Here is a 13,896-nt window from a genome sequence, read left to right on the forward strand (position 1 = left end):
CCCAATTCCCTGATGTCGGGCTAAGGCTGAAAGAGTGTGGCTTGTCTGCATCTACGTACTGAGTCCCCAGCTAATATGAGATTTGAAGTAGAGACTTATTGGTGATGATTCATAGATCTGTCTCTTATGGAGCAATTATGCCAGGGACAGATATACTTTGCTTTTGCACCAGTACCTAATAAGTGTTTTCAGAAGGGGAAAACATGTTAGGAAGAAAAGCATAAAAATGCCACACACAAACTCCTTGGCAACACTAGCCAATCCTTAGCTGGATTGACTAAACTCAGTGGCTGGAATTCTTTTCCTCCTCTTTAAGTAGCAACAACACAATCCTAACCACACCTATGCATTAATCAGTCTTACTGAATTCAGTGGGGCTTTACTCCAGGTAAGTAGGCCTAGGATTGCATTCCAAGTCATTTAAAGTGTAAACACATCCAAGGATTTTCACTTTTTGTAATCAGCTGCTACATGGTGTATCAGTTCATTATTTGTTTCTTTTCTTTTCTTACATTTATATCCTCTCTCTGTTCTGTCACAGAACCTAAGGCAGTCTATATGCTGTTCCCAAGTTAGTCACCCATCCAGAAACTCCCATCCAGAAAAATCACACCCACTTAAGTTTCAGCAAGATGGTGGGCTCATGTGCCTTCAGACCATATACCCTGGGACTCAATTAGCTGTGTCAACTTTGTCTGGAGTTCCTCACATTCACTTCTACATCTCTGTTTACTTCACTTGTCAAGGACAATTTCACCTCCTCGTTATTCTCTTACCTTCCTATGGAGCCAGCCTGCTCTTTGACCCTGTCATGACGTTTTGTACATATGATTCTCCCCACCTGCATTGTGAAATCATACACAAAAGAGTCACATCCAATGGCCCTTTGGATTGCATGCTTCAGCTCTAAATCCTTAGAAAGCTTCGGCACTGGCATGCAACCTAAGAGGCAGAATCTTCTGCATACAGAAGATGCCAGTGCAGTAATGCTGGCCCCCTTACCGTAATACCCTGGTATTTTTAGAATGCTGGCAAGGAATGTCACGTGATGAACAAGAGCATTGCAAAGTACAGTCATACCTCGGTTTAAGAACTTAATCCATTCCGGAAGTCCATTCTTAAACCAAAACATTCTTAAACTGAGGCGCGCTTTCCCTAATGAGGCCTCCCGCTGCCGGTGCCCTTCCACCGTTTGGCTTCTGTTCTTAGACCGAGGTAAAGTTCTCAAATCTTAGACCGAGGTAAAGTTTTGTGGAGTCTGTAAACCAAATTGTTCTTAAACCGGACTGTTCTTAAACCGAGGAACCACTGTAGTTAGGAGAAGTAGTGAAGAGAGTTCATTAAGGTGAAAAAGAGAGACTTTTCATTTATTTATAGATATAGTAAATAAAGACTATCACACGGTTACATAGAAATGAGTGTCCCAATTGCATGGAAGCTTCGGCATGAGCCATTCTTCAAGATGACCATGCAAACATGCAGGTATTGGGAGGCAGAGCCTGACCGCAGAGACCAGGATTGTACCCCAACCCAGGAATCACACGATGACTCCATCATACAAGTAACAAAGAAAGGTAGTACATGGATTTGTTGTTGCTATTAACAAGTTACTGCATACGGGTTACTGATTAATAAAATAGTGTCTATTATTTTTTCTATAATTCTTCACAAGTTTTTTGACAACAAATGTCTTTGGCTTTTACACATCTGAAACACAACTTCTACCTGATCCTTTTTGGTAGGTCTTGAAACCACTCTATGTAATACTGGAGCACGGCACGACCTTAAAGATGGAAACACTTGACAGCCATCAGTATAATAACAAAAAAATAAATAATATTTGCATTTTGACATGGGGACAAAAAAACAACATAAAAATGAGCACGAGACCAAGAAAGTAAATATTACTTACAAATATTGGATTAAACTTACCGTATTTTTCACCCTATAGGACGCACTTTCCCCCCTCCAAAAATGAAGGGGAATGTGTGTGCGTCCTATGGGGCGAATGCAGACTTTCGCTGATGCCTGTAGAGCGAGAGGGGTCGGTGCGCACCGCCCCCTCTTGCTCTCCAGGTTTCAGGAAGCTATCCGCAAGCCTTGGGAGCCCACGGGAGTTCCCGCCGGGCTCCCAAGGCTTGCAGATAGCAGCCTGTTCTGGGTGCTGGGGTCGGGGGAAGCTCGGGCTTCCCCCGCCCCAGCCCCGCGTGGGGAAAAAAATAATTTCTTTTTCTTTATTCCCCCCCCCCAAAAAAAAAACCTAGGTGCGCCCTATGGGCCGGTGTGCCCTATAGGGCGAAAAATACGGTAAAGTATTTGTAAAATTACATCACTGAATACAGAATGTATAGGGAACACTTTATCAATACACTTTCCCTTTAATTATTCTTAGATTAGCTTTATTTAAAAATATATATCCACAGCTAGACATGTAAAAATACTCAGATATGAATTTGAGTTTGAGTATTTCGATTTTCTATCTTAAAAACAAACAAACACTGAGATTAGGATCCTGCTGTATCTTCAGTCTCAAAATTTTGTTGGAAGATATGCCAAGAAAAAGACCATTGGCAGCAAACTCCCTTGTTACAGGAAAAAGTAAGGTCGGCCAAGCATTCTGTGTCCATGTGCCAGCCATAATTTAATATGCAAAGATAACATACTACCAGCATATTTGGCTTGTAAATGTCTCCACACAGGTTTTATTTAACAGTATTTTGGTTCTAATTTTTCGTGGTTTATAAGGGTAAGTGAAAATTGATTTAGCTAGAGACATAAACCTAATATGTATTACAGATCTGTCAGTACATACATTTAATCTAATGACAGTATGCCTGTTTTCGTTTCAGTTTTTTTGTTCACATCAAGATTATACACTTCAGACAAGCAGTGCTTTATTGCAGCTGGAAGCGGCATCACAGGTATCCGAACTAAGGCCAACGAATCACATCCAGCTGAACGACGTTCCCTCGTCCTCCAAGGACATGCCACTAAAGATGGTAATTTTCCCTTATTCCTACAGAAACCCTACCTCCATCCTGTGTGTAATGCCTAAATAGGTTGTAATCCAAAGACCGCTTAAGGATCTCCTTCGGTTTCATCAGTCAATATCCATGCTTTTCTTCAGCAGTAAACTATGGTTATTTTCCCACCGCTGTAAATTAACTGGCATTGTTAAATCCAGCACAGCATTTATTATTTGTACTTATGAGATGCCAAATAAATGGAACCTCTGGCCATGAAGCCTAATAAGGTCTTCAAGGCAGTTTCCTCAAAACCACAACCCAGACCCTCCACGTCTCGCTATTTTCCAGTGACATTCCTGGATTTACAGAAGCCATCCCAGTTTCTGACTTGATCCTGGAATGTCCCGCTTTTCCTCAGGACATGTCTATTTTCACTGGCGAAATGTTGGAGGGTATGGAGTTATCCAACCCATCTGAAGGCAGCCCTGTATAGGGAAGTTTTTTTAAAAAAATGTTTAATGTTTTATTATTATTTTTATATATGTTGGAAACTGCCCAGAGTGGCTGAGGCAACCCAGTCAGATGGGTGGGGTATATAAAAAGTAAAATAAGAATAGGATGTCCCTATTTTCATCAGAGAAATGTTGGAGGGTATGACATCCACCTGCCCCACATCTGACAACATATGTGACATAAGGAGTGGAACAGGTAGATTTGGCCCACACACAGTCAGGAGCCTTAAAGTGCACTCCTGATTCTTCAGAAGCATGGTAGATTTGATCTCACCAGCAATCAGCTGAATGGCAATGTGAACAAGGCCACTGGTGCTGGGATTGACTGCACTGCAGCAAATTAGGGCCTAGAAAGCCCATTGAATCCAGCTGTGCTATTAATTTACCTTCCTTTCCCAAGTTTCAGGGAACCAGGCAGAGGGCCTTCTTGGTAGTGGCACCTGCCCTGTGGAATGCCTTCCCACCAGATGTCAAAGAGAACAACAACTACCAGACTTTTAGAAGACATCTGAAGGGAGCCCTGTTTAGGGAAGCTTTTAATGTTTGATGCATTACTGTATTTTAATATTTTGTTGGAAGCTGCCCAGAGTGGCTGGGGAGGCCCAGCCAGATGGGCGGGGTAATAATAATACCTTATTGTTATTGTTAATTATTATTATTATACCTGTAAAGAGTGGCCGACTGGGAGCAGGGAAACCTAGGATTCAGGCCACTGGCCAGATGAAGTCCCACCCTCACCCCCTTTAAAATTAAAAAATAGGAACACAACAGGGAGAATATACTACATAAAAATCCACAATAAAACCAAATACAAAACCAGCACAATAAAACACCATACTCAGCACAGAACCAGAAATAGCCATCCAATACATATGCTAAAACCACCAACCTGATCACAGGGACTTAAATCAAAATCTTAAAGGGCCTGGAAGAATGCAGAAGTCATAGCCTGTATGAGCGCCAGTCAAGCTTTGAAAAAAAAAAATCAATAGGCAGAGGAGGTCACCACTATAAAGGCTCTCACTCTCATGGATACCCTCTGCACTTCAGACTAGGCTTATAGAGAAAGGTGTGTTTATGGCATCAACCTTCACAGATTCCCATTCATTTTTTTAAAAAAGCATTTATAAACCACTTCATATTTTAAAAATAACTACGCAATATACCAGCTTCTGCAGTTCTGCAAAAGTGTAAGACAGAAGCTGCAGCACATAGTACTGGGTGCAGAATTCAGCTTCTTGAGCAATTTGTTTCTGATTTAAAGACAAAGGCAGTTCCTAGCCCTTACGGCTGCAAATAGAGATGTCACAAAAGGAGAAAGAAAGTAACACAGAACAGCTGCCTCATTGGCAACCACATCTTGCTTGCACCGTCTTATTTCACCTTCACAGAAACCTCAGAAATTATGAGATGCTGGAAAAGACGAGCACCACCAAATAAACTACACTTCTTTATAATGATCATATTTGAAGCTGCATATCTCCCATTAGGACTGGTGTGGTCCAATATTAAAAGTTTTGTGAAAGGTGTGTGTGTGTGTGTGTGTGTGTGTGTGTGTGTGTGTGTATAAGTAAAAGATGCTTAAGTTCCAATTCAAGCATTACAAAGATATGGGGGAACAGGAGGCAAAAGGAATTTGTGCTTCCCATTTCTCTCATTTCATAACATCCAGAGGTGATCATGTTGCTGTGTTCTTTCATATCTTGGATATCCTTTCATGTTTGCAGACAAAGTTCAGGCATACCTTACACCCCTAACAAATCTGCCATTTCCTTTGATGGTGCCCCCCACTTTTTTTTAAAAAAAATGCCAGATAGTTACAAACTACTTAAGGGATTTACAGTAGCCTTATCCCAACCTCTTTCACAAAGCATGCTGCGCTGGTATATTGTTTCTGTAGGCTAGGTCTGCCTTGTGCTCTTTAATGAGATGCTTTCGTCTTTCAGGTCGCATTCTGCATAGTTTACTAGGGAAGAACTGAGAGGGCTTTCTTCCATTAATGGAGGGTTAGAGTAACAGAAGAGAGCACTTTGTTTCTGTTATCCTCCTGGTGTTTCAGCTTTCATCATTCAACATGCCAATAAAGGGAGATAATAAAGGGATTCAGGCTCAGGCTAGATTTACTGTCCACTGTTAAAACTGCCAAGCATGGCAGGCCCTTTCTGAAGCCACAGAAGGACATTTGTAGCAAAGTGTCTTTTGCTGCCAAATAATATGCTAATAGCAAAGCTTTAAACAAAAGCATCATGAACCATCACTTTCAGAAGCGTTCTAAGATATGCATCTGATCACCAACGAGGCTGCAAAGGAAGTGAGGATCGGGGAAAGAAGAAGCGGTACTTCTCCTGAAGGAACAACACTCCTTTGTTTCAGGAAGCTAGACGCAGAATGGAACTTTCTTTCGGAACCCAATATCTTCAAGTGTGTTAAAATGCAAAGAAGAAGAAGAAGAAGAAGAAGAAGAAGAAGAAGAAGAAGAAGAAGAAGAAGAAACCCAACGAAAAAATAAGAGGCCTGTTTTTCAACAAGCCTGACTTCCTTTTGGACACTAGCAAGAATGTTACACTATAAAAACCTTTTTAAAAAATACAGCTACATTTTGCTACTTGACTTGTCTAAACCAGTGCAAAGAATATATACATTTTGAATTGATGAATATTGCATTGAAATAATATATGTTTAACTACTTGGTGTTTTTTATTATTCCTTTATTGCTGTTTTTTGTTGTTGTTATTTAATTGATTATTTATATTTATATGCTGTTTTCCATGACGGCTGTCTTTATTTATTTAGCAGTATTTATACCTTGCCTACCAACTGAGGTGGCTTAACATATATCCAAAACACAAGAAAGCAGATATTAGCAGAATACTTACTAGAATAGGGTAAATGTGTATATAAATCTGCCCTCCAGTTCTCTGATGTTCCAGTAAGTGCTCTTCTGCATAAACACTCTACATACTGTTGGTTTTTTGCATAGTTTTCTTTTTTTATTATTATAAGCAACTTTGAGTTCTTTAAAAATGGGCAGGGTATTAATATGTTTGCCATCTAAGATGCACTGAGATGCATCTTTCCACTCAATGGAAATCAATGGACTTTCAACCATCAACCCTGGGTGACATAGTTGGGTATAACCCCTAAGAAATGAACAACAAACATTAATCTAATTTCATATCCAACTAAGCATCCTCTATGTACATCACAGAGATATCTTGGTATCGGAGGAGTGTTCAATAACAGCAAAATGTCAGTTATTATGGGCAGGGGACCAAGAGAGAGACTCTGCATTTAGCAGGGCACAATGGGTCTCTATGTACTCAAAAAGACACACACTCTCTCAGGGGAGGTCAAGCTGACCAATGCAATGGAAGCCAAATACAATGGTGGGCTCAAATGCAGTACAATGGTACCTTGGTTCTCAAACAGCTTAGTTGTTGAACAGATCGGCTCCCGAACGCCGTAAACCTGGAAGCTCCTGCAGCCAATTGGCCTTGGTTTTCAAACAGTTTCAGGACTCCCAGAACGGATTAAGTTCAAGAACCAAGGTACCACTGTAGTTTTATTTTTTCCAATAGGAGTATATGGCACACATTCACTCAGACAAGAAAAGGATTCGCTCAGGAAAACTGAGCAAGTGAGTTCTCCAATGTACATCCACAACCACTTGTGTCCCAATTTCCCAGGATAAAAGTTTCTGCACTTCCTCCTTAATGGTGGTGCTGAGGAGAACTTGGCTCACTGCCTTGTTATAAAGGTGCATTATATCCTGTCAATTACTTATTTGTTTATTTAAGGTGCTTTACACCATCTTTCTGCCAAGACAGTTTAAAATTTAATACCAACACAAGCAAATTACAAACTTTTTTTTTTATGTCACCGATGGCCTCTTCAGGAGAAGATGGTTTCCTGACCATGGCATCTTCTTTTCTCTTTGGTTTGTTAATATTTCAGGAAGTATTCATAAATAAGGCCTATGATGATTGACAGCCATGGTGCTACTGTGCTATATTCAACCCCAAGTTGTGAAAACGAGAAAGAAGTACGTCTCTTCTTAGATGCCAGCTTAGTATATATTTCTTTGTCTGGAATAGAATGTGAAGAATTCTGGACCTTCTCACTGTATTTTTTTATCCACATAACCTAAAACAACCAAAAATGATTATTTAAAAATATTAGAATTAAGTGCATATTTAAACCACATATACCCACCCAAGTAACAAAAACTGCTTTGTTCAGATGTGGTCTGGCCTGAGGGCAATTTTAACAAGAGTTTTCCTAAAGCTGGTATAATATTTAGGTCTTTAAAGTGGAAAAAATAGCCTTTTTACTCAGCCTTGGCACTTGCATATGACTCCTGCTATAATGATAAATCAGGACCCTGATTTTCAAGCAGCTTCTGAAGTTAATTTGCACACACAATGTCCATCCAGGCCTCTTCTTCCAGGCCTTTGACTAATTAAACAATCTATGGCCTTTTAAACTGTCTGGGTGGTAGTGTTTTGGTTTGTTACTGTATGTATTTTTGTGTTTTCGTATTGTCAGCTGCCCTGTAATCCTCAAATGAAAGGCAGTAGAGAAATGTTGTTGTTGTTGATGATGATGATGATGATGATGATGCTACATTTTGGATTTAGATAATGAAGCAAGTTTAAAATATCTACATGCTAAAAAGAAGCTTGAAACCACCATTGGCTTGCAATTGTCCTTTGTCCTTCCTGAATGTGTGAAGAGGTTTTTCCAGCAACCGATAGCTGAGGGGGGAAAGTTAAAGGGCACTTTCAGATCATACAAGACAAGCCAGCATTTGCTATCTTGAAGCAGCACTGAGCTAATATGGGTAACTTACATGCCCCTTGCCCTTTGGCAACTCAACTCTTTAGTCACCCTAAATTTTTCCAGTCTTCTAGGGGCAAGGAATTACTGAATGGCTCAAGGGACAAATGCTTTCGGATAACAAAGTTAACACAATACTGCTCATAATGAAGTTTTGGCCTAACCATTGTGGACCCTGGTTGTGCAGCCTCAGACAGCAAATTTTGCATACGGTAAGATAAATGACCTTCCGCCTGGGACAATCCATCCCTGCTTTGTCAGCCTATTCACTTGCCGGCATTGAATTCCTAGTTGCTTAAGGTGTATACGATGTTGCCCATATGATATACAAGGTTGCCCCATGATACTGAAGGCAAAGAAAGCAATACAGTGGTACCTCGGGTTACAGACTCCGCTAACCCAGAAATAGTACCTCAGGTTAAGAACTTTGCTTCAGGATGAGAACAGAAATCGTGCTCCGGTGGCACAGCGGCAGCAGGAGGCCCCATTAGCTATAATAATAATAATAATAATAATAATAATAATAATTATTATTATTATTATTATTATTATTTATTTATTTATACCCCGCCCATCTGGCTAGGCTTCCCCAGCCACTCTGGGCAGCTTCAAAAAAAAAAAAAAATTAAAATACTGTACTACATCAAACATTAAAAGCCTCCCTAAACAGGGCCGCCTTCAGATATCTTCTTAAAGTCTGGTAGTTGTTGTTCTCTTTGACATCTGGTGAGAGGGCATTCCACAGTGAGAGCGCCACTACCGAGAAGGCCCTCTGCCTGGTTCCCTGTAACTTGGCTTCTCGCAGTGAGGGAACCGCCAGAAGGCCCTTGGTGCTGGACCTCAGTGTCCGGGCAGAACGATGGGGGTGGAGACACTCCTCAGATATACTGGACCGAGGCCGTTTAGGGCTTTAAAGGTCAGCACCAACACTTTGAATTGTGCTCGGAAACGTACTGGGAGCCAATGTAGGTCTTTCAAGACCGGTGTTATATGTTCTCGGCGGCCGCTCCCAGTCACCAGTCTAGCTGCCGCATTCTGGATTAGTTGTAGTTTCCGGGTCACCTTCAAAGGTAGCCCCACGTAGAGCGCATTGCAGTAGTCCAAGCTGGAGATAACCAGAGCATGCACCACTCTGGCGAGGCAGATAAGGTCTCAGCCTGCGTACCAGATGGAGCTGGTAAACAGCTGCCCTGGACACAGATTTGACCTGTGCCTCCATGGACAGCTGTGAGTCCAAAATGACTCCCAGGCTGCGCACCTGGTCCTTCAGGGGCACAGTTACCCCATTCAGGACCAGGGAATCCTCCACACCTGCCCGCCTCCTGTCCCCCCAAAACAGTACTTCTGTCTTGTCAGGATTCAACCTCAATTTGTTAGCCGCCATCCATCCTCCAACCTCCAGCTAAAGTGGTGCTTCAGGTTAAGAACAGTTTCAGCTTAAGAACGGACCTCCGGAATGAATTAAGTACTTAACCTGAGGTACCACTGTACAGGTGGGACGTGGGTGGCACTGCAGGTTAAACCACAGAGCCACCAACATGCCAATCAGAAAGTTGGCGGTTCGAATCCCTGTGACGGGGTGAGCTCCTGTTGCTTGGTCCCTGCTCCTGCCAACCTAGCAATTCGAAAGCACGTCAAAGTGCAAGTAGATAAATAGGTACTGCTCTGGCGGGAAGGTAAACAGCGTTATGTGCGTTGCTCTGGTTCGCCAGAAGCGGTTTAGTCATGCTGGCCACATGACCCGGAAGCTGTACGCCAGCTCCCTCGGCCAATAAAGCGAGATGAGCGCCGCGACCCCAGAGTCAGCCACGACTGGACCTAATGGTCAGGGGTCCCTTTACCTTTACCACTGTACAGAATGAGACGAGAGCTGTGTCACAGCCGTAAGTGGAAACCGAGAAAACTGCAGGTTTTTGGGCACAGGAACAAGGCTCTGACTAACCCCTTCTGTCTCCAGGCTCATACTTCAAAGCATTAAAGGCAAGAGGTGACTGTATATTTTTATGAGTGTATTATCAGCCTGTAAGTCAGGCTACAACCGCGTAACATTTTGAATCCATTTCAAAACACTGATTGATAACCCACCAAGCTCCAAAAAAACTGATTGCTAAAACACATGGCTCGTCACCAAACCGCAGTTAACAACCTCAGATTTATTTAAAGACAAATGATTTCAGAATGATCAGCGTCTGAGAAATAGCTACACTGATTAAACGGCTGGACGCAGATTAAGAGTACACACAGGCCTGCTCCAAGGCTTACTTACCCATGCTCATCTTGATTGGCAAATTTTCTCGGCTTGCAGCTTCCACTAGGTGTCTCCTGACTTCCATCACAGCTTCTTTCTGCTTGAAATTCATCAAGGACTCCCACAGAGATTTAGCAGCTGGATCACTATATATAAAAAAGGGGAAAAAAGCACCCAGGTTTACACCAAACATCTGTTAAGAATCAAGCAAACAGACTGGAGCTTAGTGATTTCTACAATGTGGATAGCCTATTTACTTTCAAGTACGGAAAAAAGCTCAACTTTTTCAGAAAAGGTTGCTCTCTCTTCAAACTAAGAATACATGGGCTGATTTGGTAACTTGTTATATTAACCAGAGGTTATCCATTTAATTGATTCTGTTACCACAAAATTATTACGAGAATAGTTCAGCAGTGGCTTGCGCAAACAACCAAAGCTACTGAGAATATTGATGGCGACAAAAACAGCAACAGTTTCAGTATAACAGACTTTCTTCTGAAATGTACTATACTTTTGAAACGAAAAGCTGTTCGCCAGGTTCAGAAGTAACGGTGGGCTTTGTGAAGCCATTGATACAGGCAGAATATTAAGCAAACGTTCATATGGCCACTGATGGAAAGTGGATTTGGCTGAGATGGGAGGTGTTGCATTAAATCTCACCTCATTCATAAAGCTCACTGAAGTACAACAAGTGAGGGACAAGCAGTGGTTTCAGACAAGGTTTCAGTACAGCAATAAAGGAGTTGGGAAAACGTCCTATGTCACAGCCACTGCTGCTGTGCAACATGTCTTCTCATTTGCTCCCCTGCCTGCCCCTGACTTCATGCAAATCCAGGACTGTGTTGAGGCACTACAAATCCTCCAATGGGGGTTGCATGAGGATATAGATTTTTTGTTATATATGAAGGCATAACTTTATGCAGGGTCAATCTTGAGTGGCGTACAAAAGTGCTCTATATCTCAAATATGTCAATATTAATTGTGATCACATGGAACTATAACTTTTAAAAGAAAAAGAAAGAAAACTCAATACCCACGAGAAAGCTCCTTGGCAGAGACAAACGTTTATTGTCAAGTCATGCTAATATAGATTTAAAAAGTCCTGGAGGGCAATGATTTCCTTCCCCGGCTTTTGTTTCTTTACAAGCCAATTTCTTCCCAAAGTTGTAGGTTTGCTTTGCAAGGCGACTGGGAATTGTTTAAAAATATGTTGAGAATAGCAGACTCTGTTTAAAAGCAAAGTAGAAAATATGACAAACTGGCACATTTGAAGACTTGCACTATCAAAAGTGGATGTTTTGTAGACTTATTACCGCTTGCAAAAGATGGGGGAAAGGAGATACACACTGTTTCTACACACTTATTTCTATACACAGATTCAGCTGTCTAGCCAAGTGATATGATAGCACCAGGAATAGTATCTAAACAAATGGCTTTGGACAAAAATAAAATTTGTAGCTAAAGAGAGTATTTAATTGAGACTCCTGCCCTCCCACCACAATGCTTTCTAATGATGGACTTAGCTTTCAGATTTGGACCTGGCACTCCTAACACATCTTCGTACCATGAGGGTTGTCTACTAATATGCCCTGTAAAGTAGGGAACCTCTGCAGGCAACAGCAGCCACACACTCCATGCAGGATACTGCTGCTAGACTGCTAATACAACTGAGCTAGAGTCCACACTACCATTCATCAGATTTCTCAACATGATCAAAGTGATGAGGTTCTGCACAAATACTGCTTGCTTCCCCATGTTCTTCAAATCTCAGCTCTAGGGTCTGTTCTGAAGGCCCTAACGCAGACATGGAAAATGTGAATAAATAAATATGTGCCTGAGCTTATTCAGAGTGCATACATGGTACCTTGACCAAGAAAAACTGGCATTCACACGACTGGGACCAGGGCTTTTATGAGTTTTGGAGACAACTCAAAGAGAAAGCGTGCATGACCTTATATTCGTTCATTTGATGTTTAAATGTAAACTGTTTTGAACCCCCCCCCCTTTAAAATATAAAGCAGCATAGAAATGAAATAAATAATAATAACAATAAGCTTCATGCGGGGATGGCGCCTTGACATTCCATTGTAGCGACTGTAACCCAGGGTTGAGGTGCCATTTGGCAATTAGCTTATATATGCCAGTTTCTAACAATGGTGAGAGTATGCAGAGCCCCCAAAACAGATGGACAGTACATGCAGTTTTGACAACGTGGATTCAGCCTCCAATGCCCTGAAACAGGATACTGACACTATCAGAGTTACCCATAATGACTATTTGTCAAGCAAGCACCTTTGAAAGCCGTGTGTGGATTACTAGACTCACAACTTTTGCTACAGGGCACAAGCACTCTTTGCTCGATAAGATTGCCTGTAATTCTGACACCCGAGAAAGCTTGGCTTCGTAATAGGCTTTCCTCCATCTCTTCGGTTCCAAGTAAATATGATAGGACAACTCACAAAGCATTCAAAGATCATGTTTCAGAGTGATCTCCAAAATCCCCAGGCAGGCTCCTGAGAAAGGGACTCCTCCTAAAGTCACATCCTGAGTAAACAATGCTGAATAGTTCAAGATTTTAAGGATTTTGTTTTATTTTATTGCAGACAGAGATGCTGTATCAGTTTACAGCTTGGTCTGAGTTTGAAATCATGTCCACTGCCAACATGACTTCTGTCTGAAATGAAACATTAAGCATGCATATATCCTGGTTTCAAACAAATGCCAGTTGGAGTTTGCCGGGAGCTAACAGGAAATGCTAATCTCAAGATAAAATGCAGCTCTGTTTTAATGCAGAAGCTGTGGTCCAATGTGGTCCAATGAAATGTAAAGTAGGCAGTGGTTCTGGAGAAAGAGAGATACAGGGCCCTGTTTAGAAACTGTATCAATGTTGTCACAGAGTCATAGGATTGTGGATCTGGAAGGTGCCAGTCCAACCCCCTGCAATGCAGGAATCTTTCACCCAACGTGGAGCTTGAACCCATGACTTTGGGATTAAGGATCTCGTGCTCTACTGACTGAGCTATCTTTAATACCAATTTAGATTGTTAACTGTGTGTAGTGGGACAAAACTGGTGTTTCATGCCTAACTGAAGCCAGAGAGATACATTGCGTTAGGGTCAGTTTACAATGTGTCAAAAAAAGTATTATCATTTAATTTGTGAAGTTACAGTTATAATAGTTAAGTGGAGGACATAGCTTTTATACGCTTCAGTTTATTCAAAAAGTGATGGGTCCTTTACTGAGCATTCCATTCAAACATAGTGGTTCATAACTACAGGCCAATCAAAATTCAGAATTTCACTGAGAGCCTGGTACAGTGGTACCTCGGGTTAAG

At 41.6% G+C, this 13,896-nt stretch overlaps 1 protein-coding gene across 1 annotated transcript in view; it reads right to left on the reverse strand.

Moving 5' to 3' along the window:
- SCFD2 (sec1 family domain containing 2) overlaps positions 1 to 13,896 on the reverse strand; it is a 148,299-nt gene that overhangs the window by 118,891 nt on the left and 15,512 nt on the right. Inside the window, exon 3 of the mRNA XM_081926560.1 lies at positions 10,581 to 10,708. Within this exon, the coding sequence (XP_081782686.1) occupies positions 10,581 to 10,708 (128 nt within the window). The remainder of the gene's footprint in view (positions 1 to 10,580; positions 10,709 to 13,896) is intronic.

Source organism: Podarcis melisellensis (assembly GCF_964234715.1).
Source record: "Podarcis melisellensis genome assembly, chromosome: 9".
NCBI lineage: Eukaryota > Metazoa > Chordata > Lepidosauria > Squamata > Lacertidae > Podarcis > Podarcis melisellensis.